General features: G+C 52.9%; 2 protein-coding genes across 4 annotated transcripts; both read left to right on the top strand.

Moving 5' to 3' along the window:
- Positions 1-1,380: 1,380 nt before the first annotated feature.
- SCAMP3 (secretory carrier membrane protein 3) lies at positions 1,381-8,064 on the top strand (the record flags this gene model as incomplete). Its single annotated transcript, XM_044274917.1, has 8 exons — positions 1,381-1,998; positions 2,110-2,247; positions 2,371-2,491; positions 5,991-6,119; positions 6,202-6,361; positions 7,087-7,188; positions 7,278-7,398; positions 7,483-8,064. Coding segments are annotated over 8 exons (1,533 nt in total), but the record flags the coding sequence as incomplete, so codon positions are not given.
- Positions 8,065-8,215: 151 nt separating this feature from the next.
- On the top strand, positions 8,216-26,193 carry FAM189B (family with sequence similarity 189 member B). Of its 3 annotated transcripts, XM_044274916.1 has the most exons (12): positions 8,216-9,882; positions 11,299-11,355; positions 11,687-11,797; positions 11,876-12,001; positions 12,335-12,442; positions 12,517-12,677; positions 12,754-12,853; positions 12,929-13,013; positions 24,403-24,939; positions 25,018-25,086; positions 25,205-25,446; positions 25,721-26,193. In XM_044274916.1, exons 1-12 carry the CDS (start codon positions 9,664-9,666, stop codon positions 25,892-25,894), a joined length of 1,989 nt encoding a protein of 662 aa, XP_044130851.1. In that variant the 5' UTR covers positions 8,216-9,663; the 3' UTR covers positions 25,895-26,193. The 3 variants fall into 3 exon arrangements, with proteins under 3 accessions (XP_044130851.1, XP_044130849.1, XP_044130850.1); XM_044274914.1 differs by lacking the exons at positions 8,216-9,882; positions 11,299-11,355 and having other exon boundaries at positions 11,663-11,797; positions 12,136-12,677; XM_044274915.1 differs by lacking the exons at positions 8,216-9,882; positions 11,299-11,355; positions 12,335-12,442 and having other exon boundaries at positions 11,714-12,001.
- The last annotated feature ends 150 nt before the right edge of the window (positions 26,194-26,343 follow it).

The following is a 26,343-nucleotide window of genomic DNA, read 5'->3' as shown; positions in this document are numbered from 1 at the left end:
GAGCATGGATATATATATATACCAGCTGACTGCGCCCTGTACTGAGCATGGATATATATGTATACCAGCTGACCGCCCTGTACTGAGCATGATATATATGTATACCAGCTGACCGCCCTGTACTGAGCATGGTATATATATGTATACCAGCTGACCGCCCTGTACTGAGCATGGATATATATATGTATACCAGCTGACCGCCCTGTACTGAGCATGGATATATATAGTATACCAGCTGACCGCCCTGTACTGAGCATGGATATATATGTATACCAGCTGACTGCCCTGTACTGAGCATGGATATATATGTGTATACCAGCTGACTGCCCTGTACTGAGCATGGATATATATGTATACCAGCTGACCGCCCTGTACTGAGCATGGATATAATATGTATACCAGCTGACCGCCCTGTACTGAGCATGGATATATATATGTATACCAGCTGACCCCCTGTACTGAGCATGGATATATATGTATACCAGCTGACCGCCCTGTACTGAGCATGGATATAGGTATACCCTGACCGCCCTGTACTGAGCATGGATATATATGTATACCAGCTGACCGCCCTGTACTGAGCATAGATATATATGTATACCAGCTGACTGCCCTGTACTGAGCATGGATATATAGGTATAACAGCTGACCGCCCTGTACTGAGCATGGATATATATATGTATACCAGCTGACCGCCCTGTACTGAGCATGGATATATATGTATACCAGCTGACCGCCCTGTACTGAGCATGGATATATATGTGTATACCAGCTGACCGCCCTGTACTGAGCATGGATATATATGTATAACAGCTGACTGCCCTGTACTGAGCATGGATATATATGTATACCAGCTGACCGCCCTGTACTGAGCATGGATATATATGTATACTATCTGACTGCCCTGTACTGAGCATGGATATATATATGTATACCAGCTGACTGCCCTGTACTGAGCATGGATATATATATGTATACCAGCTGACTGCCGTGTACTGAGCATGGATATATAGGTATACCAGCTGACCGCCCTGCACTGAGCATGGATATATATATATATACCAGCTGACCGCCCTGTACTGAGCATGGATATATATATATGTATACCAGCTGACTGCCCTGTACTGAGCATGGATATATATGTATACCAGCTGACCGCCCTGTACTGAGCATGGATATATATATATACCAGCTGACTGCCCTGTACTGAGCATGGATATATATGTATACCAGCTGACTGCCCTGTACTGAGCATGGATATATATGTATACCAGCTGACCGCCCTGTACTGAGCATGGATATATATGTATACCAGCTGACCGCCCTGTACTGAGCATGGATATATATGTATACCAGCTGACCGCCCTTTTTCCGCGCTGACTTCTCGGCACTGTCCTCTCCGGTATTTCCGCGCTGGCTCCTCGGCACTGTCCTCTCCGGTATTTCCGCGCTGACTTATCGGCACTGTCCTCTCCGGTATTTCCGCGCTGGCTCCTCGGCACTGTCCTCTCCGGTATTTCCGCGCTGGCTCCTCGGCACTGTCCTCTCCGGTATTTCCGCGCTGGCTCCTCGGCACTGTCCTCTCCGGTATTTCCGCGCTGGCTCCTCGGCACTGTCCTCTCGGGTATTTCCGCGCTGGCTCCTCGGCACTGTCCTCTCGGGTATTTCCGCGCTGGCTCCTCGGCACTGTCCTCTCGGGTATTTCCGCGCTGGCTCCTCGGCACTGTCATCTCCGGTATTTCCGCGCTGGCTCCTCGGCACTGTCCTCTCCGGTATTTCCGCGCTGGCTCCTCGGCACTGTCCTCTCCGGTATTTCCGCGCTGGCTCCTCGGCACTGTCATCTCCGGTATTTCCGCGCTGGATCCTCGGCACTGTCCTCTCCGGTATTACTGGGGGCTACTTCTCTGTTTTTTTATCCAGGACCCCGCGGTGACGGAGCATCGGCCCAGCAGCCAGTATGCTACGTTAGATGTCTACAATCCATTTGACAACCTCGGGGTGAGAATCATGTGGTCTAAGCGTCCGCCACCTCCCCACTTGGGGCCTCTCTATTGCATTATATGCTTAGAGTTTAGTTTGAATACACGATTTTTGGCTTGATGGTTTCAGGTGCCTCCTCCTTACCATGAGCCATCAGCCCAGCCAGCTGCCACTGCGCCTGCTGCAACGATCCAGCCGACTGTCAGCCCAGCTGTCAAGAAACAAAGTCCCACTGAACCCAAAAACTACGGCTCATACGGGACCCAGGTAGAGATCCGCCCAGACCTGTGATGTTGATTTGCTGCTCTTCGCATCTGTTGAGGGTAATTTCTGGTGAATTTTCTAGTTCTCATCTCTGCATATTGGGTATTTTTTTTCTTATATTTGAAGGACTCTACAGCTGCAGCGACAGCAGAGTTATTACGCCGCCAGGAAGAGCTGAACCGCAAGGCTGAAGAGATAGACCGGAGAGAAAGAGAACTACAGAATGCTGCGCTTGGAGGAGGAACATGTAAGAGCCCCAACTATAAGGCTCAGGGGGAACCTTGATAGAGGACAGAGGCTGGCAGAGACTGAGGGTCTGGATGAAATAGAGGGAGGCTGGCAGAGACTGAGGGTCTGGATGAAATAGAGGGAGGCTGGCAGAGACTGAGGGTCTAGATGAAATAGAGGGAGGCTGGCAGGGACTGTGAGGGTCTGGACGGGATGGATTGAGCACAGAGGCTGGCGGGGACGGTGAGGGTCTGGACGGGATGGGTAGAGCACAGAGGCCGGCGGGGACGGTGAGGGTCTGGACGCGATGGGTAGAGCACAGAGGCCGGCGGGACGGTGAGGGTCTGGACGGGATGGGTAGAGCACAGAGGCCGGCGGGGACGGTGAGGGTCTGGACGCGATGGATAGAGCACAGAGGCCGGCGGGGACGGTGAGGGTCTGGACGGGATGGATAGAGCACAGAGGCCGGCGGGGACGGTGAGGGTCTGGACGGGATGGATAGAGCACAGAGGCCGGCGGGGACGGTGAGGGTCTGGACGGGATGGGTAGAGCACAGAGGCTGGCGGGGACGGTGAGGGTCTGGATGGGATGGATAGAGCACAGAGGCTGGCGGGGACGGTGAGGGTCTGGATGGGATGGATAGAGCACAGAGGCTGGCGGGGACGGTGAGGGTCTGGACGGGATGGGTAGAGCACAGAGGCTGGCGGGGACGGTGAGGGTCTGGACGCAATGGATAGAGCACAGAGGCCGGCGGGGACGGTGAGGGTCTGGACGGGATGGATAGAGCACAGAGGCTGGCGGGGACGGTGAGGGTCTGGACGGGATGGGTAGAGCACAGAGGCTGGCGGGGACGGTGAGGGTCTGGACGGGATGGATAGAGCACAGTGGCTGGCGGGGACGGTGAGGGTCTGGACGGGATGGATAGAGCACAGAGGCTGGCGGGGACGGTGAGGGTCTGGACGGGATGGGTAGAGCACAGAGGCTGGCGGGGACGGTGAGGGTCTGGACGGGATGGGTAGAGCACAGAGGCTGGCGGGGACGGTGAGGGTCTGGACGGGATGGGTAGAGCACAGAGGCTGGCGGGGACGGTGAGGGTCTGGACGGGATGGGTAGAGCACAGAGGCTGGCGGGGACGGTGAGGGTCTGGTCGGGATGGGTAGAGCACAGAGGCTGGCGGGGACGGTGAGGGTCTAGATGGGATGGATAGAGCACAGAGGCCGGCGGGGACGGTGGGGGTCTGGACGGGATGGGTAGAGCACAGAGGCTGGCGGGGACGGTGGGGGTCTGGTTGGGATGGATAGAGCACAGAGGCCGACGGTGAGGGTCTGGACGGGATGGATAGAGCACAGAGGCTGGCGGGGACGGTGAGGGTCTGGACGCGATGGGTAGAGCACAGAGGCTGGCGGGGACGGTGAGGGTCTAGACGGGATGGGTAGAGCACAGAGGCCGGCGGGGACGGTGAGGGTCTGGACGCGATGGGTAGAGCACAGAGGTCGGCGGGGACGGTGAGGGTCTGGACGGGATGGGTAGAGCACAGAGGCCGGCGGGGACGGTGAGGGTCTGGACGCGATGGGTAGAGCACAGAGGCTGGCGGGGACGGTGAGGGTCTGGACGCGATGGGTAGAGCACAGAGGCTGGCGGGGCCGGTGAGGGTCTGGACGGGATGGGTAGAGCACAGAGGCCGGCGGGGGACGGTGAGGGTCTAGACGCGATGGATAGAGCACAGAGGCTGGCGGGGACGGTGAGGGTCTGGACGGGATGGGTAGAGCACAGAGGTCGGCGGGGACGGTGAGGGTCTGGACGGGATGGGTAGAGCACAGAGGCCGGCGGGGACGGTGAGGGTCTGGACGCGATGGGTAGAGCACAGAGGTCGGCGGGGACGGTGAGGGTCTGGACGGGATGGGTAGAGCACAGAGGCCGGCGGGGACGGTGAGGGTCTGGACGCGATGGGTAGAGCACAGAGGCTGGCGGGGACGGTGAGGGTCTGGACGCGATGGGTAGAGCACAGAGGCTGGCGGGGACGGTGAGGGTCTGGACGGGATGGGTAGAGCACAGAGACTGGCGGGGACGGTGAGGGTCTGGACGCGATGGGTAGAGCACAGAGGCTGGCGGGGACGGTGAGGGTCTGGACGCGATGGGTAGAGCACAGAGGCTGGCGGGGACGGTGAGGGTCTGGACGCGATGGGTAGAGCACAGAGGCTGGCGGGGACGGTGAGGGTCTGGACGGGATGGGTAGAGCACAGAGGCTGGCGGGGACGGTGAGGGTCTGGACGCGATGGGTAGAGCACAGAGGCTGGCGGGGACGGTGAGGGTCTGGACACGATGGGTAGAGCACAGAGGCTGGCGGGGACGGTGAGGGTCTGGACGGGATGGGTAGAGCACAGAGGCTGGCGGGGACGGTGAGGGTCTGGACGCGATGGGTAGAGCACAGAGGCTGGCGGGGACGGTGAGGGTCTGGACGGGATGGGTAGAGCACAGAGACTGGCGGGGACGGTGAGGGTCTGGACGGGATGGGTAGAGCACAGAGGCTGGCGGGGACGGTGAGGGTCTGGATGGGATGGGTAGAGCACAGAAGCCGGCGGGGACGGTGAGGGTCTGGACGGGATGGGTAGAGCACAGAGACTGGCGGGGACGGTGAGGGTCTGGACGGGATGGATAGAACACAGAGGCTGGCGGGGACGGTGAGGGTCCTGGACGGGATGGGTAGAGCACAGAGGCTGGCGGGGACGGTGAGGGTCTGGACGGGATGGATAGAGCACAGAGGCTGGCGGGGACGGTGAGGGTCTGGACGGGATGGATAGAGCACAGAGGCTGGCGGGGACGGTGAGGGTCTGGACGCGATGGATAGAGCACAGAGGCTGGCGGGGACGGTGAGGGTCTGGACGGGATGGATAGAGCACAGAGGCCGGCGGGGACGGTGTATGGATTATGGTTGGATACTAAGGCCCCTTTCACACGAGTGAGTATTCCGAGCGGGTGCAATTTATGATGCAAACGCATTGCGCTCGCACTGAATCCGGACCCATTAATTTCATGTACCTGAGCGTTGGTTTTCACACATCAGTTCTGCGTTGCATGAAAATCGCAGCATGTTCTATATTCTGCGTTTTTCACGCAACGCTGGACCCATAGAAGTGAATGGGCTGCGTGAAAATCGCATTGCATCCGCAAGCAAGTGCGGATGCGATGCATTTTCACGGATGGTTGCTAAGAGATGTTGTTTGAAAACGCATTAAATCGCGTGATAAAAACGGAATGAACTTGCTTGCGAAATCACGCATTTTTCACTGAACGCATCCGGACCTAGTCCCGCACGCTCGTCTGCAAGGGGGCTGAGGGTTTGTTCTGACATGAGCTGCCTGAGGTTTGGAGTAGGGGTCAGGAACTGTGCGCTCCTAGTTCTGTCAGGCCTAGGTCTAGATGTCATGCTCTGGTTATACACATGTTGCAGTCTTCGTTGATGGAGCTCGTTCCTATGGGAGTTATTTTTTTATTTTTCCTCTCTTGTGTCGTCCTAGTGAGACAGAATAACTGGCCCCCGCTGCCATCTTTCTGCCCTGTGAAGCCTTGCTTCTACCAGGATATAGGTGTGGACATTCCTCAGGACTTCCAGAAGACGGTGTCCATTATGTATTACCTGTGGCTTGGTGCGTGTTTAATGCATGTATGAAAGCCTGTGTTCCTGCTCTGTCTATGCTGTGCCCTTACTCCATGTCCTTCTTGTTGCAGTCAGTGCAGGAACTCTGCTGCTGAACTTCGTGGCCTGTTTCGCCTTGTTCTGTGTAGATGCCAGTGGGGCCTCTGGTTTTGGCCTGTCCATCCTCTGGGGTATCCTCTTTACACCCTGCTCATTTGTTTGCTGGTACAGACCACTGTACAAGGCTTTCAGGTAAGATGGCCTCCGGTCCAGTGACACCCGAATAGTTTGCATACCTGGTGCCACCCATTCCTCTGTCCTAGTCGCTCATCTGATGCTTATAAACATGTCTGCCACCATGCAGAGTACTGTAGAACAGTCTAAGATGTGAGGCCCCTCCACTGCCCTGGAATGGGCCAGCAGCAATGATGTAAATCCTGTGTCCATCTGAGGACAAGTCTTAGGGCTCTTTCACACGAGCGGCTGCCGTGCGGGTGATCTGCTGCGTGAGAGAGAGCCAAGTCCGGTTCTGGACAGCAGAGGCACATGATTGATAATGCTCCGTGCCCCTCTGTGACCTTTTTACTACAACTTTATCCCACTATGATTTTGTAGTAAAAAGATCAGAGAGAGGCGCGGAGCGTCATCAGTCATGGTAATGCTCCGTGTCTCTGCTGTCCGGAACGGGGCTTAGCTCTCTCTCACGCAGCAGATTACCCGCACGGCATCCGCTCGTGTGAAAGAGCCCTTAGACTGTTCTATTTGCATGGACAAGTCTGAGATGATGGCGGCCATCTCGAAAGGATTCAGGTGGAACAGGAATGGTGGCCAGGAGGTATGTAGACTGTCTTTCTGGTTTGGACTGGAGGGTGACTCCAAATGATAATGCTTTCATATTGGTAAAGAATGGCCGCCTGCATCGCTGCTGTAAGTAGGCCATGTCCCCCGCTGCTCTGATTGTTGTCTTCTCTCCTCAGGAGTGACAGCTCCTTCAATTTCTTCGCCTTCTTCTTCATCTATTTTGTCCAAGATATAATGTATGTGCTGGAGGCAGTGGGGATCCCTGGCTGGGGCTTCAGGTACGGACAGTCGTGTGACGTCGTGAGCAGCGGACATGTGCTGCCCGCACTGGGCTCTATTAATGGTGCTGCTTTTCTCCTGTTTCTAGCGGCTGGGTCGCTGCTCTCGCTGCGCTGAAAGGCGGTTATACGGGGGTCTCTGTCTTCATGATGATAGTCGCGCTGCTCCTTACAGCAACTGCGGTGATGGGCATTGTCATGCTGAAGAGGGTGAGTCTGGGCGGCACCTCTGTATCACATCTATGTATCTGTGGTGAGACGCCAGCTTGGCAGTACCTCTGATTTCTCCCGCAGATCCACTCCATCTACCGCCGGACCGGTGCCAGTTTCCAGAAGGCACAAGAGGAGTTTGCTGCTGGTGTGTTCTCTAACCCCACTGTGCGCACTGCAGCGACCAACGTAGCAGCCGGGGCTGCCCAAAGTGCGTTCACGCCTTAGGATGGGACTGGAGCGCCATCTGTCTGCCACATCCCTGCACTGTTGGACTGTATTGCGGCAGCTTGTTCCAGCGCTGACGTTCACCTGGGCTCGCCGCTCTTCATTAATGCTTGTGTGTCTGTATTAACACAATGTGAGCGTGACACTATGGGGGAGCGTGCGAGAGGTTGTGTCATGCGTGCAACACCACCTACCGGGACGTGACGCCTTCCCACTCAGGATTAACCCTTCTCTGCCTGTGGAGGGCTCTTTTCAGTTAAAGCCGGGTGTACCTGTGATGTTGGGAGGGAGGGGGGTGAGCATGCCTCATGTTTACATGTATGTTCTGATAGTAGGGGTAATGCATGTAGCCTCAGATTCTGTCGGCCCACGTGATGTGGCGGAGGGGTCAGACGTGTTGACCAGCTGATGCCAAATTAAACCATTTTATTAAGCTGATGTCCTCTTTGTAGTCTTCCGTTCACATCGGCGGGGGGTGCACTCATTCCTGCATCATCTGGCATGGGCGCCCATGGAGTAGCACAGGATGACCGCCATTTTGTACTGGGCAGAGTGCTGCATGAGCTGCAGAGTGAGGCGCGGGGAGGAGGCGCTGCCCGCTGGATGTGGCGCAGTAGCTGAAGATGAGGCATTAATAAAAGATGAGTTTGACGTTCATTTCCTTTCTGCTGACTGAAACCCGAGCTGGATCCAGATAAAAGGGTTCCATTAGACAGCTCCACAGGGATGGGGGGAAGGGAGCAGAACACCAGTAGCCCTCCGATTCCTGGACGGCTCTGCATAGATCCAGCATCAGCGAGTAGATTGGCGAGTGCTAGCTTTTCAGCCTAGAACGTCAAGTTGTAATATAGGACATTTCCTCTGCTCCTGGTCATGGATTCCTAGAGATTGACCGTGTCTTTAGCGCTCTAGTTAATGCTTCCTGTCCCTTTAAATCCATGACATCACAGGTCCCCATCCCCCCTGCAGACTACATTTCCCAGCCTGCCTTGCAGTGTGGAGGGAGGGGAGCTGAGCAGTACTGCAGCTGTAAGGATGCTGAGCAGATGCCGGAGAATACTCTATGTGCAGAATTCGATGTTCAGCTCTGGGTCCCCTCTTCCTGTCAGTCGTCTGCAGCGCTCAGAATTCTGCTGGTAGATGTTCCAGTCTGGACACTTCTGTACTCTGCGGGTTCTCATCCAGTGCCTGCTGCAACTCTCATCCTCCGACATGCAGGCGACCCAGGGACTTCTACTGCAAATGAATGGTGGCCTTGGATCTCTTGTGTGATTGACTGGAGCCCGCTCTCGCCTTGGCATCTTATACCCTTCTGTCTGGGGCTTCAGGTCCTCACTTACCTGCTTCAGTCTGGCATCCTGAGGGTCTTCATTTCTGGTCATCACGTGGAGCTTTTAACCCTCTATCTCCTGCATCTCATTTCTCCAGCATCTTCACCTTTCAGCCATTATCGGTCTTCCACCACGAGAATCACTTCTGTAGTATCCATCATTCCTGCAGGGATGTCTCCTTGGCTCCGTGGCCACCATCTAACCACCATCACATCTGTCCATCGCTGACAGTCCTGGCCTAGGTCCTTTCTTCTGTGTGTGGAGTTATGTAGGGTCACAGGACAGCTCAGTGATGACTTCAGGTCTCGGGGACCCGTCCTGGATTTTGTGTAGTTGATGTGTAAATAACCTTTGCTTCCTTCCCTTCCGTTTTTTGGACTTGTCGCTCCTCGACCTCGCTCTGTCCATGCTGCATTGCTTGGCCTTGATTCTTGCCGAGTAGTCTGCATGGTCGCCCTCTGCTGTGTTCTCTGATGACCATGCTTAATATTCCCGCTAGATCCTTTACGTGGAATTCTCGAAATCTTTACAATTGAGTTTAATGAGATTGTGCCTTTTAACTGACCATTAAGGGTTAACCTCTCGTCTCCTCCATCCCGTGGGATTGTGTACTGCGGACATAAGGCTGGCTAGGGAGCCCCTCACTGAAGCCTATGTTCTGGGCGCCTCCTCCTGATGAGAGCGGTCACTGGAGCCTTCTGTAGAGATGCCCTCCCCAACAGATTCCAGTTTTTCCCTTACTGGACGGACATCCCGCAGCCTGTCCCAGCTGAGGCTCCACCGGGCCTGGACACATGTGCTGCTAGCACTGGGGTTTGTGCAGGTGATTCTGGGGGTCCTCATAGTCACGTTCAGTCTGGTCACAGCTTCTATCACCACAAACACCAAAATCAAACACTCATGTCCATCGTGGGCTGGATTCTCTGTAAGTTCTGCTTCTTTTCTGGAGTCGGTACCTAGGCTCTGCTCTCAGCGCAGTTGGGGGGCCTCGGACCATGAACAGCCAGTTCTTGGTGCTTCCTTCAGAATGTGGCAGCCTGCCTTGTCTAGAAGGATCTACTGAAAGGATATATTACCTGAGGAGTGGGAAGACATGTTGGGAATCTGGGGTGCAGGACCCCTGTATAATGGTGGTGCGTAGGGTGTGTGGAGTCCTACTAGATGAGCGGAGGACACATATTGGGGTTGTGAATGGTCAGGAGCAGTCTGAGCTCAGGTGTGTGGAGGGGGTGAGGTAGTATGAGTATGTCTGTGGAGGCAATCACAGGACAGTCTGACGGGTGTAGAGAGTCACAGAAGGGTATGGTGGGTGTATAGAGTAGTGGAAGGATCTGAGGGGTGTAGAGAGTCGCGGAAAGGTATGACAGGTGTAGGGAGCCACAGAAGGATCTAACTGGGCGTAGGGAGCCACAGAAGGATCTAACTGGGCGTAGGGAGCCACAGAAGGATCTAACTGGGCGTAGGGAGCCACAGAAGGATCTAACTGGGCGTAGGGAGCCACAGAAGGATCTAACTGGGCGTAGGGAGCCACAGAAGGATCTAACTGGGCGTAGGGAGCCACAGAAGGATCTAACTGGGCGTAGGGAGCCACAGAAGGATCTAACTGGGCGTAGGGAGCCACAGAAGGATCTAACGGCCGCAGGCAGAAGGCCATATAATAGACGTAGAGGGCTACAGAAGGATCTGACAGGCGCAGGGAGCCAAAGAAACCCCTATAACTGGCAAAGAGAAACGCATACAGATCTGATAGACGTAGAGGGTAACAGAAGGATCTAACGGGCGTAGGTAGGGAGCCACAGAAGGATCTAAAAGTGGGGGTAGGGAGCCACAGAAGGATCTAAAAGTGGGGGTAGGGAGCCACAGAAGGCCCTATAACTGGGGGTAGGGAGCCACAGAAGGCCCTATAACTGGGGGTAGGGAGCCACAGAAGGCCCTATAACTGGGGGTAGGGAGCCACAGAAGGCCCTATAACTGGGGGTAGGGAGCCACAGAAGGCCCTATAACTGGGGGTAGGAAGCCACAGAAGTATCTAACCAATGTAGAGGGTCACAGTAGGATCTATATTGGGTGTAGAGGGTCATGGCTGGTGCTGTAGATTCCAGAGAGCTGTGATGGGGGTGGTGCTGACCGCACTTGTAATATTGTGTTATATTGAGGACCTGGTCACGTACACCAGTCTCCATCCATGTGTATAATGGTCACTTTCTAACACACTGTCCCTTTTTTCCTTCTTTCTTTTACCTTCCACCATCCCTCCATACATTGACTCTTCACCCCCCATTACCCCGTCTCTCCTGTTTTGTGGTCTTCTTCCGACCCTCTTTGCTCGTCCTTCTCTTAGTTGGCTGTTTCAGGCCTCATTGGCTGCATCTCATGGAAAAAGCCGATCACTCTGGTGGTAAGTATGGACCCTGAGGCTACCGGCTAAGGTTGGGTCGTATTGTTCTTGAGCACGACGCATGGCAGGTTCTAGACTGGTAGAAAACTCACTAGACTATTTGGAGCGAGCTTATCAACGTACGCAGGTAGGATAGCACAAAGTGACCATGAAAAATATGCCCCACAAAAAGAAGCAGATAAGGTGCAACTCCACCAGTGGGATCTGGTGGGCAAGACAACACAGGACGGTATATACAGAGTGGCTGGTGGCAATATACAGGCGGTGACGCTCTAGTACTGTGAGGGGAGATTAGCAGCATGATGAGAGTGATGCTGAATCCTTCTTCCAGGTCACCGCCTTCACCCTAGTCAGTGCCCTGAGTGTAATGCTCAGCCTGGCCGGCTCCATCCTCTCCTGCCAGAACGGGCAGCTGGTGAAATCCTTTAATTCCTGTAAGAAGGTGAGTGTGCCTCCTGTGCTATGCTCTCACCCCCAGGCTCATGCGACGGGGCTCTTATTACTGCGCTCTCTTCCCCAGGACAATAACTGGTGCATTTGCTGCCACCCCATCGGCCAGCAGGAGGCAGTACCTGACTGCAGGGAAATGGAGAAGCTGACCCTGTATCCCAACCATCAGTGTGACAGCATCCGCATCGCTCTGAAGGTAGGTGACCCTTCACTGGCTGCATGTAATGGCTACAGTGAGAGAAGCTCGTTCTGTAGCGCTAGGTCTTGGAGAACAGGAAAGGCCTTCCTACTCATGTAGACTTCATGTGACTCTTGTATTGGTGGAGATAGTGTGACCTCCGAGGAGCTGCTGCCGGTGGTAAGTCCACCTTTGCGTCTGAGCTGCACTGGACATATATAACGCAGGCGATAAATGTATCTTGCTGTTTTTTTACATGGTCTTCATGTTTTGCCTTCCTCTCCTTTGGTCATCTGCCACTGCCTGTGGTGGTACGTCCTTTTCTTACTGACCGCCCTCTGTGTGTCTTAGGACCTGTTGTTCAGTGTCTGTGGCCTCACCATCTTTTCCACCATCATCTGCACCCTGTCCGCTGTCATCTGCTGCATTCAGATTTTCTCATTGGATGTCACCCATGTAGTAAGTGTTGTACCACGTCACCCACGTCAGCTGAAAGCGCCTGCCCTGTCACGTATCTCTCCTGTCGCCCTCAGCTGGCCCCTCAGAGATCAACCTCTGTCAACCTGGAGTGCTTCTCTGCACAAGACGCCATCCTGCAGCGCATGATGGAGTGTGAAGAGTTTGTGCCCCCTGTTCCTCCACCTCCATATTATCCCCCAGAATACACCTGCAGCTCGGAGACAGATGCCCAGAGGTACGGCCATGCCCAGCTGATGTTGGGCATAGACTTGGGCGCGCATTTCCATGATGTTACTGATTTATTTCTACAGTATTACATACAATGGATCCATGGACAGCCCCATCCCTCTCTACCCAGTAGACTTCCCACCATCATACGAGAGTGTGATGGGGATTCGAGAGGACAGCCAGGTAAGGTTCACTGCTCGTACCAACCAGGTTCCTGCAGCTTGTTCAGTTGATTGGTTTTCTGAATTGTATTCATAGGCCACATTATACGATGCCCAAGCGAATGAAGTCTTGTGTCTCAGCATATCAGACAGAATCGACTCCACAGGCCACAGTGGTAATGGTGAGTGTGCAGAGATAGGAGAGTGGCCGTGGTGGGATGGTGAGTGCGCAGACATAAGAGAGTTGCTGTGGTGGGCTGGTGAGTGTGCAGAGATAGGAGAGCGACCATGGTGGAAAGGTGAGTGTGCAGAGATAGGAGAGCGACCATGGTGGAATGGTGAGTGTGCGGATTTAGGAGAGAGACCATAGTGAAATGGTGAGTGCGCAGAGATAGGAGAGCGACCATGGTGGAATGGTGAGTGTGCAGAGATAGGAAAGCGGCTGTGGTGGAATGGCGAGTGTGCGGATTTAGGAGAGTGGCCGTGGTGGAATGGTGATTGCGCAGACATAGGAGAGTGGCCGTGGTGGGATGGTTATTGCGCAGAGATAGGAGAGCGAGTGTGCGGATATAGTAGAGCGGCTGTGGTGGAATGGTGAGTGCGCAGAGATAGGAGAGCGAGTGTGCGGATATAGTAGAGCGGCTGTGGTGGAATGGTGAGTGCGCAGAGATAGGAGAGCGAGTGTGCGGATATAGTAGAGCGGCCGTGGTGGAATGGTGAGTGCGTAGAGATAGGTGTCACGCCTTGCCCTGTGAATGTGCGGGGGTCTGTCAGACTGGCTGCACATGTCTGATTTCTTTGTTTTGTTTTGGGTTTGAGCTGGATCCACCTTCCCTCAGGTGTACTGGGTTTCATTGTTAGCGAGGCTATTTATCCCTCCTTCCCCCAGTGGCCTGTGCGGGTTATAGTTCCTTCCTGGGAGCTCTCGGATTTGTGGTGGATCGTCTGCTCCAGATAAGTCCTCTCCTTCATTTCACTTTGTGTGTTTTATCTCGGCCTCTAGGGAGACGCTTGCTTCCTCCTGGTTTGAAGAAGCAGGTTGCCTCTTCCCTTTTCCCTGCTGCTTAGGGTTTGCCCAGGGTGTTTAGGTTTAGGCACGAGAGCATGTGCATATCCATCCTAAGGGTATGCACATGGGCACAGCAGTTTAGGGAAAGCTTTTAGGGATCGCTAGGAGGTGACCCTTTTCTCCCTAGGTTTTGGGCCTAGTCGTTTGTTCTGTTTGTTTTCCTGTGTTTGGTTATTTCCCCGCTTACCTATCGTGACATGATAACCCACCGAAAAAACTGTCATATCCCTGCTGTTTGCGAAATGGAGGCTTTGGATGCTTCGGGTTAGGGTTAGGGTCATCTCTATGGCTGAATCTAAGTTGTGCAGTTTGTCACAGGGAGAACGTAGTGCGGAGTCGTATTGTGCAGAATTTAGAAGATGGGCAACTGACTTGGGGTGGAATGATCCTGCACTCCGGAGTCAGTTTTGTCAGGGGCTATCTGAGAGGTTGAAAGATGCCATTGCTTTTCATGAGTATCCCGATTCATTGGAGACGGCCATGTCTTTGGCAGTGCGGCTTGATGGACGTCTTAGAGAGAGGTATAAGATTCCTCTCGAGCGGGGGTCCCGTCTGTAAGTGGATCCATCCCACCTAGTCCCCGGGGTAATATGACTCTTGAATCTGGGGCAGGAGAGGAGCCTATGCAGTTGGGACAGGTTTCCCTTCCCTCAGGTAATAGCTTATTTAGCTTCCTAAAATCCCTATGTTACTACTGTGGTAAAGAAGGTCATTTTGTTTGTGCGTGTCCTTTTGTTAAACCTCAAAGCGGTAATGAAAAACTACGGCGGTATTCACATAAAGAAAAAAAATACTTCCCTGACTCTTGGTAGTGTGAATGGGGAGTCTGACCAAGCAAATATGCATTCTCCCTGCAATATCAGTTTGCTCCTGCCTGCCATGGTGGCGCTAGACTCAGGAAATTGTGATTTTGAGGTATTTGTTGACAGTGGTGCGGGGGTAAAGCTTATTGATTTTTCTCCAAAATCTTGGTTTTAGAGCTAGCACTTTAGATAAAGAGATACCAGTGTTCGCTATTGATTCCTCCTCTCTCTCATAAAAGAGTCTTACTCATATCGTTCATGACGTTCTGTTAAGGGTTTGTGATTCGCATGTTGAGTCCGTTTCTTGTTTTGTTATGAAGGGCTTGCCCGCTCTGATGGTTCTTGGTTTACCGTGGTTGATAAAGCATAACCCTACTATTGACCGGCAAACAAGACAAATCAGTTCCTGGAGTGAATTTTGTTCGGACAACTGTCTCTGTGCTTCTATCTCAGGGGTGTCAACTACGGTCCTACCTCAGTTTCTCTCTGATTTTGCGGACATATTCTCAGAGGGTGGAGCCCAGGAGCTGCCCCCCCCCATCGAGAATATGATTGTCCGGTCAATCTCATCCCTGGAGCTAAACTGCTAAAATCTCGACTATACAACCTTTCCAACCCGAAAGAGAAGCTATGCAGAAGTATATTGCAGAGAGTTTGGCAAAGGGACATATTAGGCCATCTAACTCCCCTGTGGCCGCCGTCGTCTTTTTCGTAAAAAAGAAAGACGGATCACTTAGACCGTGTTTAGCTTTCCGGGAATTAAATCTCATTACGGTCCGTCATCCATATCCCCTTCCTTTGATTTCTAATCTATTTGATCAAATTGTCGGAGCCAAGGTGTTCTCCAAGTTGGATTTAAGAGGAGCTTATAATCTGATCAGAATTGGGGTCCATTCACACATCCGCAATTTCGTTCCGCATTATGCGGAATGGAATTGCGGACACATTTATTTCTATGAGGCAGCATGATGTGCGGCCCGGATCCAGAATTGCGGATCCGCACTTCTGGGTCCGCAATTCCGATCCTGAAAAAAATAGAACACGTCCTAATCTTGTCCGCAATTGCAGACAAGAAAAGGCATTTTCTATGAGAATGCCGGCGATGTGCGGTCCGCAAATTGCGGAACGCATATTGCCAATGTCAGTGTTTTGCAGATCCACAGATCCGTGCATCCACAAAACACACACGGACGTGTGAATGGACCCTTAAGGAAGGAGATGAGTGGAAAACGACCTTCAATACACCCGAAGGTCATTTCGAGAATCTTGTCATGCTCTTTGGTTTAACGATTTGTCAATGATATTTTCCATAATTTAGTGGGAAGATTCATTGTTATTTACCTTGATGATATACTAATTTACTCACCCAATTTGGAGACCCATCAGGATCACGTGAGACAGGTGTTGTCAATCCTTCGGGAGAATAAATTGTATGTAAAATTGGAAAAATGTGTATTTGCTGTCCAGGAGCTACAGTTTTTAGGATACCTGCTTTCTGACTCTGGTTTTCGTATGGACTCCGAAAAGGTCAGGGCGGTACTGGAATGGGACCGGCCTGAGAATCAGAAAGCTCTAATGCGGTTTATGGGTTTTACCAATTACTATAGAAAATTAATCTTGAATTATTCCACCATTGTAAAACCTTTGACACATATGACTAAAAAAGGCGCCGACTTTTTTGTCTGGTCGGATGAGGCATTACAGGCCTTTTCTGCTATTAATAAATGTTTTATGTCTGCTCCCATTCTGATGCAACCTGATGTGTCTCTAACACAGGCATGTCCAAACTGCGGCCCTCCAGCTGTTCCAAAACTACAACTCCCAGCATGCCTGGATAGCTTACAGCTATTAGGGCATGCTGGGAGTTGTAGTTTTGCAACAGCTGGAGGGCCACAGTTTGGACATGCCTGCTCTAACATCAACAACCCTAACCGTTCATCGTGGAGGTTGATGCATCAGAAGTGGGGGTCGGAGCAGTTCTGTCGCAGGGTCCATCCCCTAGCAAATGGCGTCCGTGTGCTTTTTTTCTCCAAGAAACTCTCGCGCCGCTGAAAGAAATTATGATGTAGGAGATGGAGAGTTGCTGGCCCTTAAATTGGCCTTTGAAGAATGGCGTCATTGGTTGGAGGGGGCTACTCATCCTATTACGGTATATACTGACCACAAGAATTTGGCTTACCTGCAGTCTGCTAAGCGCCTGAATCCTAGACAGGCTAGATCAGGGATGGTGAACCTTTTACAGACGGAGTGCCCAAACTGCAACTCAAAACCCACTTATTTATCGCAAAGTGCCAACACGGCAATTTACCCTGAGTACTACAGTCCAATATAGTATATCTTCCATATACTTTATCATTTAGCTATAATAACCAGTCTGCATTCAATGCCCTGCCTGTGCCATATATACTATGCCCTGCACTGATGAATGGCAGGAAAAGTCTACGGCATATTGGTACATCATAGACTTTTTCCAGGGTACGTGTGCCCACTGAGAGGGCTCTGAGTGCCGCTTCTGGTACCCGTGCCATAGGTTCGCCACCACTGGGCTAGTTGGTCACTGTTTTTTACTAGGTTTAATTTTGTGGTCACCTTTCGCCCTGGGGTTAAAAACGTCAAGGCAGATGCGTTGTCACGTAGTTTTCCTGGGAATGATTCGGAGGATCACACTCCAATTTTGGCTGATGGGGTGGTGTTTTCCGCTCTGTACCCTGAGTTGGAGATGGAGGTGTTGGGGGCCCAGGAGGAGGCTCCTGATTCTTGTCCTCCAGACAAGTTGTTTGTTCCTGCTGAACTGCGATACAAGACGTTAAAGGAACATCATGATACGGTCCTTGCGGGACATCCTGGAAGCAAATCCACCATAGATCTTATTTCCCGGAGATTCTGGTGGCCAGGGTTGCGCAAGGATGTGGAGGGTTATGTGACCGCTTGTGAGACCTGTGCACGTGCGAAGATGGCTCACACTCGGCCTTCAGGATCCCTTCTTCCTCTATCCATCCCATCTCGTCCTTGGACGCATTTGTCCATGGACTTTATTACCGATTTACCGAGTTGCTCTGGGAAAACTGTGATTTTGGTGGTAGTGGACCGCTTCAGTAAGATGGCCCACTTTGTACCGTTGGATAGTTTGCCTAATGCCAAAACTCTCGCTCAGGTTTTATTGATAACATTGTGAAACTACATGGCATTCCCTCTGATGTGGTGTCTGATAGGGGGACGCAATTTGTTTCCAGGTTTTGGAGGGCGTTCTGCTCTCGTCTGGGAATTCAACTGTCTTTTTCTTCGGCTTTTCATCCCCAGTCGAATGGTCAGACAGAGCGCACTAACCAAAACCTGGAGACCTATTTGAGGTGTTTTGTTGCCGAGAACCAGGATGACTGGTCCTCGTTCTTGTCTCTAGCCGAATTTGCCTTGAATAACCGTACACAGGAGTCCATAATAAGTTGCCATTTTTTGGCGCATATGGTTTTCACCCTCAGTTTGGTACTTTTTCTGGGACTGGATCTTCTGGGATGCCAGGAGAGGAGAGATTCTCTTCTGCCTTGTCATCTATCTGGCGAAAGATCCAAGTTAATTTGGAAAAGATGGGTGAAAGATATAAACGGATGGCTGACAGGAGACTTATGACTGGTCCGGACCTGTGTGTGGGTGATTTGGTGTGGTTGCCCACTAGAAACATTAAGCTGAAGGTACTATCTTGGAAATCGGGTCCAAGATTTATTTGTTCTTACAAAATCTCAGCGATTGTCAACCCAGTGGCGTTTTGTCTGGATCTTCCGCAGACCTGGAAGATCTATAATGTGTTTCACAGGTCTTTATTAAAGAAATATGTGGAACCTTCTCCATTGCCACCTCCCCCTGTCCTGGTGGATGGCAATTTGGAGTTTGAAATCTCTAAGATTCTCGACTCACGTGTTCTTCGGGGTTCCCTCCAGTACCTGGTGCACTGGAAGGGATACGGTCCCGAGGAAAGAATGTGGGTTCCAGCTACTTATGTCAGTGCTAGCCACCTGGTGAGGGCCTTTCACAGGGCACACCCGGATAAAGTTGGTGTCTGGAGGTCACCCGTAGAAGGGGGGGGGGGGGTGGTCATGCCTTGCCCTGGCCCTGTGAATGTGCGGGGGTCTGTCAGACTGGCTGCACATGTCTGATTTCTTTGTTTTGATTTGGGTTTGAGCTGGATCCACCTTCCCTCAGGTGTACTGGGTTTCATTGTTAGCGAGGCTATTTATCCCTCCTTCCCCCAGTGGCCTGTGCGGGTTATAGTTCCTTCCTGGGAGCTCTCGGATTTGTGGTGGATTGTCTGCTCCAGCTCTGCTCCAGATAAGTACTCTCCTTCATTTCACTTTGTGTGTTTTATCTCGGCCTCTAGGGAGACGCTTGCTTCCTCCTGGTTTGAAGAAGCAGGTTGCCGCTTCCCTTTTCCCTGCTGCTTAGGGTTTGCCCAGGGTGTTTAGGTTTGGGCACGAGGGCATGTGCATATCCACCCTAAGGGTATGCACATGGGCACAGCAGTTTAGGGAAAGCTTTTAGGAATCGCTAGGAGGTGACCCTTTTCTCCCTAGCTTTTGGCCCTCGTCGTTTGTTCTGTTTTCCCGTGTTTGTTATTTCCCTGCTTACCTACCTATCGTGACAATAGGAGAGCGACCATAGTGGAATGGCGTGTCTGTCTCCCACTCTTGGACACTTTATCCCATGTGTGGAGATTGCCCAAACAACTCTGCTGCCAGAGGGGGATATGGTAACGACAGGTGACTCTGCTGCCAGAGGGGGATATGGTAACGACAGGTGACTCTGCTGCCAGAGGGGGATATGGTAACGACGGGTGACTCTGCTGCGAGAGGGGGATATGGTAACGACAGGTGACTCTGCTGCCAGAGGGGGATATGGTAACGACAGGTGACTCTTCTGCCAGAGGGGGATATGGTAACGACAGGTGACTCTTCTGCCAGAGGGGGATATGGTAACGACAGGTGACTCTTCTGCCAGAGGGGGATATGGTAACGACAGGTGACTCTTCTGCCAGAGGGGGATATGGTAACGACAGGTGACTCTTCTGCTAGAGGGGGATATGGTAACGACAGGTGACTCTTCTGCCAGAGGGGGATATGGTAACGACAGGTGACTCTTCTGCCAGAGGGGGATATGGTAACGACAGGTGACTCTGCTGCCAGAGGGGGATATGGTAGGGAAGGGTGCCGGCTGCTGCCAGAGGGGGATATGGTAGGGAAGGGTGCCGGCTGCTCAGTGCAGCTCTGTATTATACAGGTGCTAATTATAACAGCATGAGCGTCGCTATCTGTTATTATTTAATCCTGTATGGAATGCGCGGGGGGATCGCTAACTGACTGTGCCGGTAGGGAGGGTGGTGGTAAGGACAAGTGATCGGCATTACTCAGTAATAAACAAGTGCTATGTTGCGGTATGTATCCTTACCTGTTGTAACGGCAGTGTGAGCTATGGGCTGGGCGTAGTGGTGGTCCGGTCTTTAAGATCTCTCGGCAGTGGCAGAAAATTGGGAATGTACTTAGTGTGAGTCTGTGTATATGTTCCTTGGTGTTAATGGTAGATAAATAAATTAATAAAATAATAAAAATGAAAATAGCGCAAAGTGTGCTATTGGTTGGGTTACCCCGGGTGTGTGTCTTGTTTTTGGGGAGTGGGGCGCGCCCTGTAGTAGGTATTTCTACAGACGCTCTATGGCACTCCATAACTTGGGGAAGTCTTGTGTCCTTTTCCATCAGGATATCTATCCAGAACTCGCTGGTGTGAGGTGGGCTGCGTCAGGGGGCATTTGTGTTCCTTTTCCTGGACTTAAGGTACTTCATGTCATGGGGTGCTCTTACTACAGAAGGCAGAACTTGTCGATGCTTCCTGACTGTATATTCATGAGGGGGTATCTTCAGACAGTGGGGTGTGTTACTCATATCTGGAGAAGAAACGGTACTTAGAGGTCAGTAGCCCCACCTTGGCCTTTGTTATGTATACAGAGGATATATGTGACGTTCTTTATACATAATGATGTATATTTGTATCATTGAGTCCGGACAGCGCCGTCAAAGATCCTGAATACATTTTTAAAATTGATTGCACAGAGATAGGAGAGCGGCCATTGTGGTAATGAGGAGTGCGCAGAGATAGGAGAACGGCCATTGTGGTAATGAGGAGTGTGCAGAGATAGGAGAACGGCCATTGTGGTAATGAGGAGTGCGCAGAGATAGGAGAACGGCCATTGTGGTAATGAGGAGTGCGCAGAGATAGGAGAACGGCCATTGTGGTAATGAGGAGTGCACAGAGATAGGAGAGCGGCCATTGTGGTAATGAGGAGTGCGCAGAGATAGGAGAACGGCCATTGTGGTAATGAGGAGTGTGCAGAGATAGGAGAACGGCCATTGTGGTAATGAGGAGTGTGCAGAGATAGGAGAACGGCCATTGTGGTAATGAGGAGTGCGCAGAGATAGGAGAACGGCCATTGTGGTAATGAGGAGTGCGCAGAGATAGGAGAACGGCCATTGTGGTAATGAGGAGTGCACAGAGATAGGAGAGCGGCCATTGTGGTAATGAGGAGTGCGCAGAGATAGGAGAACGGCCATTGTGGTAATGAGGAGTGTGCAGAGATAGGAGAACGGCCATTGTGGTAATGAGGAGTGCACAGAGATAGGAGAGCGGCCATTGTGGTGATGGTGAGTGTGCAGAGATAGGAGAACGGCGGTTGTGGTGATGGTGAGTGTGCAGAGATAGGAGAGCGGCCGTTGTGGTGATGGTGAGTGTGCAGAGATAGGAGAACGGCGGTTGTGGTGATGGTGAGTGCGCAGAGATAGGAGAACGGCCATTGTGGTAATGAGGAGTGCGCAGAGATAGGAAAGCGGCTGTTGTGATGGTGAGTGCGCAGAGATAGGAGAACGGCCATTGTGGTAATGAGGAGTGCGCAGAGATAGGAGAACGGCCATTGTGGTAATGAGGAGTGCGCAGAGATAGGAGAACGGCCATTGTGGTAATGAGGAGTGCGCAGAGATAGGAGAACGGCCATTGTGGTAATGAGGAGTGCGCAGAGATAGAACGGCCATTGTGGTAATGAGGAGTGCGCAGAGATAGGAGAACGGCCATTGTGGTAATGAGGAGTGCGCAGAGATAGGAGAGCGGCTGTTGTGATGGCAAGTGCGCAGAGATAGGAAAGCGGCTGTTGTGATGGCAAGTGCGCAGAGATAGGAGAGCGGCTGTTGTGATGGTGAGTGCGCAGAGATAGGAGAACGGCCATTGTGGTAATGAGGAGTGCGCAGAGATAGGAGAGCGGCCGTTGTGATGGCGAGTGTGCAGAGATAGGAGAGCGGCCGTTGTGGTAATGAGGAGTGCGCAGAGATAGGAGAACGGCCATTGTGGTAATGAGGAGTGCGCAGAGATAGGAGAGCGGCCATTGTGGTAATGAGGAGTGCGCAGAGATAGGAGAGCGGCTGTTGTGGTAATGAGGAGTGCGCAGAGATAGGAGAGCGGCCATTGTGGTAATGAGGAGTGCGCAGAGATAGGAGAGCGGCCATTGTGGTGATGGTGAGTGCGCAGAGATAGGAGAGCGGCTGTTGTGGTAATGAGGAGTGCGCAGAGATAGGAGAGCGGCTGTTGTGGTAATGAGGAGTGCGCAGAGATAGGAGAGCGGCTGTTGTGGTAATGAGGAGTGCGCAGAGATAGGAGAGCGGCTGTTGTGGTAATGAGGAGTGCGCAGAGATAGGAGAACGGCCATTGTGATGGCGAGTGTGCAGAGATAGGAGAGCGGCTGTGGTGGTGATGGTGAGTGTGCAGAGATAGGAGAGCGGCTGTTGTGGTAATGAGGAGTGCGCAGAGATAGGAGAGCGGCCATTGTGGTAATGAGGAGTGCGCAGAGATAGGAGAGCGGCCATTGTGGTAATGAGGAGTGCGCAGAGATAGGAGAGCGGCCATTGTGGTAATGAGGAGTGCGCAGAGATAGGAGAGCGGCTGTTGTGGTAATGAGGAGTGCGCAGAGATAGGAGAGCGGCTGTTGTGGTAATGAGGAGTGCGCAGAGATAGGAGAGCGGCCATTGTGGTAATGAGGAGTGCGCAGAGATAGGAGAGCGGCTGTTGTGGTAATGAGGAGTGCGCAGAGATAGGAGAGCGGCCATTGTGGTAATGAGGAGTGCGCAGAGATAGGAGAACGGCCATTGTGATGGCGAGTGTGCAGAGATAGGAGAGCGGCTGTGGTGGTGATGGTGAGTGTGCAGAGATAGGAGAGCGGCCATGGTGGTGATGGTGAGTGCGCAGAGATAGGAGAGCGGCCATTGTGGTGATGGTGAGTGCGCAGAGATAGGAGAACGGCCATTGTGATGGCGAGTGTGCAGAGATAGGAGAGCGGCTGTTGTGGTGATGGTGAGTGTGCAGAGATAGGAGAGCGGCCATTGTGGTGATGGTGAGTGCGCAGAGATAGGAGAGCGGCCATTGTGTTAATGAGGAGTGCGCAGAGATAGGAGAGCGGCCATTGTGGTAATGAAGAGTGCGCAGAGATAGGAGAGCGGCCATTGTGGTAATGAGGAGTGCGCAGAGATAGGAGAGCGGCCATTGTGGTAATGAAGAGTGCGCAGAGATAGGAGAGCGGCCATGGTGGTGATGGTGAGTGTGCAGAGATAGGAGAGCGGCAGTTGTTGTGATGGCGAGTGTGCAGAGATAGGAGAGCGGCCGTTGTGATGGCGAGTGTGCAGAGATAGGAGAGCGGCGGTGGTGGTGATGGTGAGTGCGCAGAGATAGGAGAGCGGCCATTGTGGTAATGAGGAGTGCGCAGAGATAGGAGAGCGGCCATGGTGGTGATGGCGAGTGTGCAGAGATAGGAGAGCGGCCGTTGTGATGGCGAGTGTGCAGAGATAGGAGAGCGGCTGTGGTGGTGATGGTGAGTGTGCAGAGATAGGAGAGCGGCCATTGTGTTAATGAGGAGTGCGCAGAGATAGGAGAGCGGCCATTGTGGTAATGAGGAGTGTGCAGAGATAGGAGAGCGGCCATTGTGGTGATGGTGAGTGCGCAGAGATAGGAGAGCGGCCGTGGTGGTGAGTGCGCAGAGATAGGAGAGCGGCCGTTGTGGTGATGGTGAGTGTGCAGAGTGGTGGTGAGTGCGCAGAGATAGGAGAGTGGTGGTTGTGGTGATGGTGAGTGCGCAGAGATAGGAGAGCGCCGTGGTGGTGAGTGCGCAGAGATAGGAGAGCGGCTGTGGTGGTGATGGTGAGTGTGCAGAGATAGGAGAGCGGCCGTTGTGGTGGTGAGTGTGCAGAGATAGGAGAGCGGCCGTGGTGGTGATGGTGAGTGTGCAGAGATAGGAGAGCGGCCGTGGTGGTGAGTGTGCAGAGATAGGAGAGTGGTGGTTGTGGTGATGGCGAGTGCGCAGAGATAGGAGAGCGGCCGTGGTGGTGATGGTGAGTGTGCAGAGATAGGAGAGCGGCCGTGGTGGTGAGTGCGCAGAGATAGGAGAGTGGTGGTTGTGGTGATGGTGAGTGTGCAGAGATAGGAGAGCGGCCGTGGTGGTGATGGTGAGTGTGCAGAGATAGGAGAGCGGCCGTGATGGCGAGTGCGCAGAGATAGGAGAGCGCCGTGGTGGTGAAGAGCGGACAGTGAGTTGTGTACATGATCTATGTGAGTGGGTTGCATGGTCCCCTCAGGCCTCGCGTCCAGTCCCCCCCGCCTGAACACAATCTCTCTCGGTTGCAGAGGACAGCAGTCCCTCAGAAGACTCTGTGCTGCTGGAGATGCAAGGCTCGGCCGGATCCGTGGGTTATGTCCAGTATCGCTTCATCAAGCGCAGCCGGGCTGACTACTGTCTCAGTGCCGATTGCGGACAATGTGGACATCACCAGCAGAGCCCTACCATAAGTCTGCAGGGACCTTTTGAGGAAGTGGTAGTTCCTCGAGTGAAAGGGGGGCGCTCTTTCTCCTGTTCTACACCCAGTGATTGCCCCGATCCTCCTTCCCACGCAGAGAGTGGTGCCACGCGGAGCTGTAACAGGCTGGAAACCATTGGGTGCACAGTTGGCCCTTGTTTTCCAGAGTTACGAGTAAAAGGAAAGGTTTCGGATGGAAGAGAAGTAAACAGGGGGTCTGGGTGTTCCCTGCACCACAGCTCTCCCTGCCAGACCCCCGACTGTCCCCACCGCAGGTACAGTGAGAACACCCGGCCAAAGGCCCTGTCCATAGACGTCACTCCCCGACTTGTCATCCGCTCGCACAGTGACCCAGGCATCAGTTCAGGTGAGCCACACACGTGTCTGTAGGTGACGGCATGTGTAGTCCTCTGCAGATGTCCTTCTAATCTCTTTTATTTCTCAGATTTTGGGGTCCCTGATTACAGCAAGGTGCTAGAGGAGGACAGTGTCTCGGCTTCCTCTGTGGATGCAGGTGAGGAGGGTGAGATTGGACCTACAGGGTGTATGGGGCACCGCGCTGTTTAGATGGATGCCTTTGGGGGGAAGAGAGCAGCCGGTGAGTGTTGTGAATCGCGCCTCTTGTGCTGCAGGATTATATGAAGGAGCCGGTTTGCACAGACTGCGCCCGCCTGGCTCGCCAACGCTCCTTCGCACTAATTCAGATGGAAAGAGCAGGATGCATTTTACCCGTAAAGCCGTTCAGCGACTTTCCAGAAGTGGAGCTCTGTCTCTGGGAGACCTGAAGGGAGGGCGCAATACCCGGGTGCTGGTGGCCAGGTTCCTGAATAGGTCTCGGCGGAGTCTTAAGGATGGAGGAGACGGCTGCAAACCGGTAATGTGACCTGCCAAGCTTGCACTCCGAGCTGTCTGTGCTGCGGAGTATGTTACCTATTTGCCTTGTTGCTTTGCACGAACCCTTTTCACGTGTCCTCTCATGTACCCAGAGGTGACAGTCCTGGACTGGAAACCTCCCTCATGCACCTGAGGCACTGACTTCCCTGCTGAGCCACATTTGCCCGTAGATTGTCCCGTACTCCTCCTCCATCTCCGCAGGCTGTGGCTCTCGTCATCCTTTGTAATGTTCACACCGTTCTGTCCGTCCACAGGCTCCGAAGAGTCCTCTTTCCTTCGATCACGAGAGACGTCAGGCTGGAACGCCCATGCAGAGTTGTGGAGACCTCAGCTCCGCTTCTTCTCTACGTCGTCTTCTGTCCACCAGTCGGAGAGGAAACCGACGTCCTCATAGCATGAATGGAACGTGTAAAGAGAGCCCTGAGTAAAGAGACTGCTGACCCAGAGACATCACCTGCATCCCGCCGACAACAAGCACAAGAAGTGACCTTACAGCTCAGGCGTCCTGACTTCATGCTTTTGGGACTTGCGCTGAGGGACACTGGGTCCAGGTTCTCACCTATTTGCTTTGCATGTTGATTTCTTGCTGCGCTCAGCGTTCACTCCTCCTGCACATTAAGGGCTACCAACAAACTGTGCCCCGAGTCCTTCAGTATTATGGTGACTGCTCCCAGGGAGGAATAAGATCTTGTGTGTCATATTTTACTAAACCGTCTGATGAATCTGTTATTAGGTGTCTGTGTTATGGGGTAAGGTTCAGGGCGCCCCGGGGATACATGACCCGGAGGCTTAGATACGCCTTATGAAATGATCCTGAGTGTGTGGTCTCTCCTTCATGAGGACGTGCCATCAATGTCAGATGAAGGTCCCACTCCGT

Source organism: Bufo gargarizans, unplaced genomic scaffold (assembly GCF_014858855.1).
Source record: "Bufo gargarizans isolate SCDJY-AF-19 unplaced genomic scaffold, ASM1485885v1 original_scaffold_2122_pilon, whole genome shotgun sequence".
Classification (NCBI taxonomy): domain Eukaryota; kingdom Metazoa; phylum Chordata; class Amphibia; order Anura; family Bufonidae; genus Bufo; species Bufo gargarizans.
The sequence above is the reverse complement of the archived record's forward strand: the minus strand, read 5'-3'. Positions and strand labels throughout refer to the sequence as shown.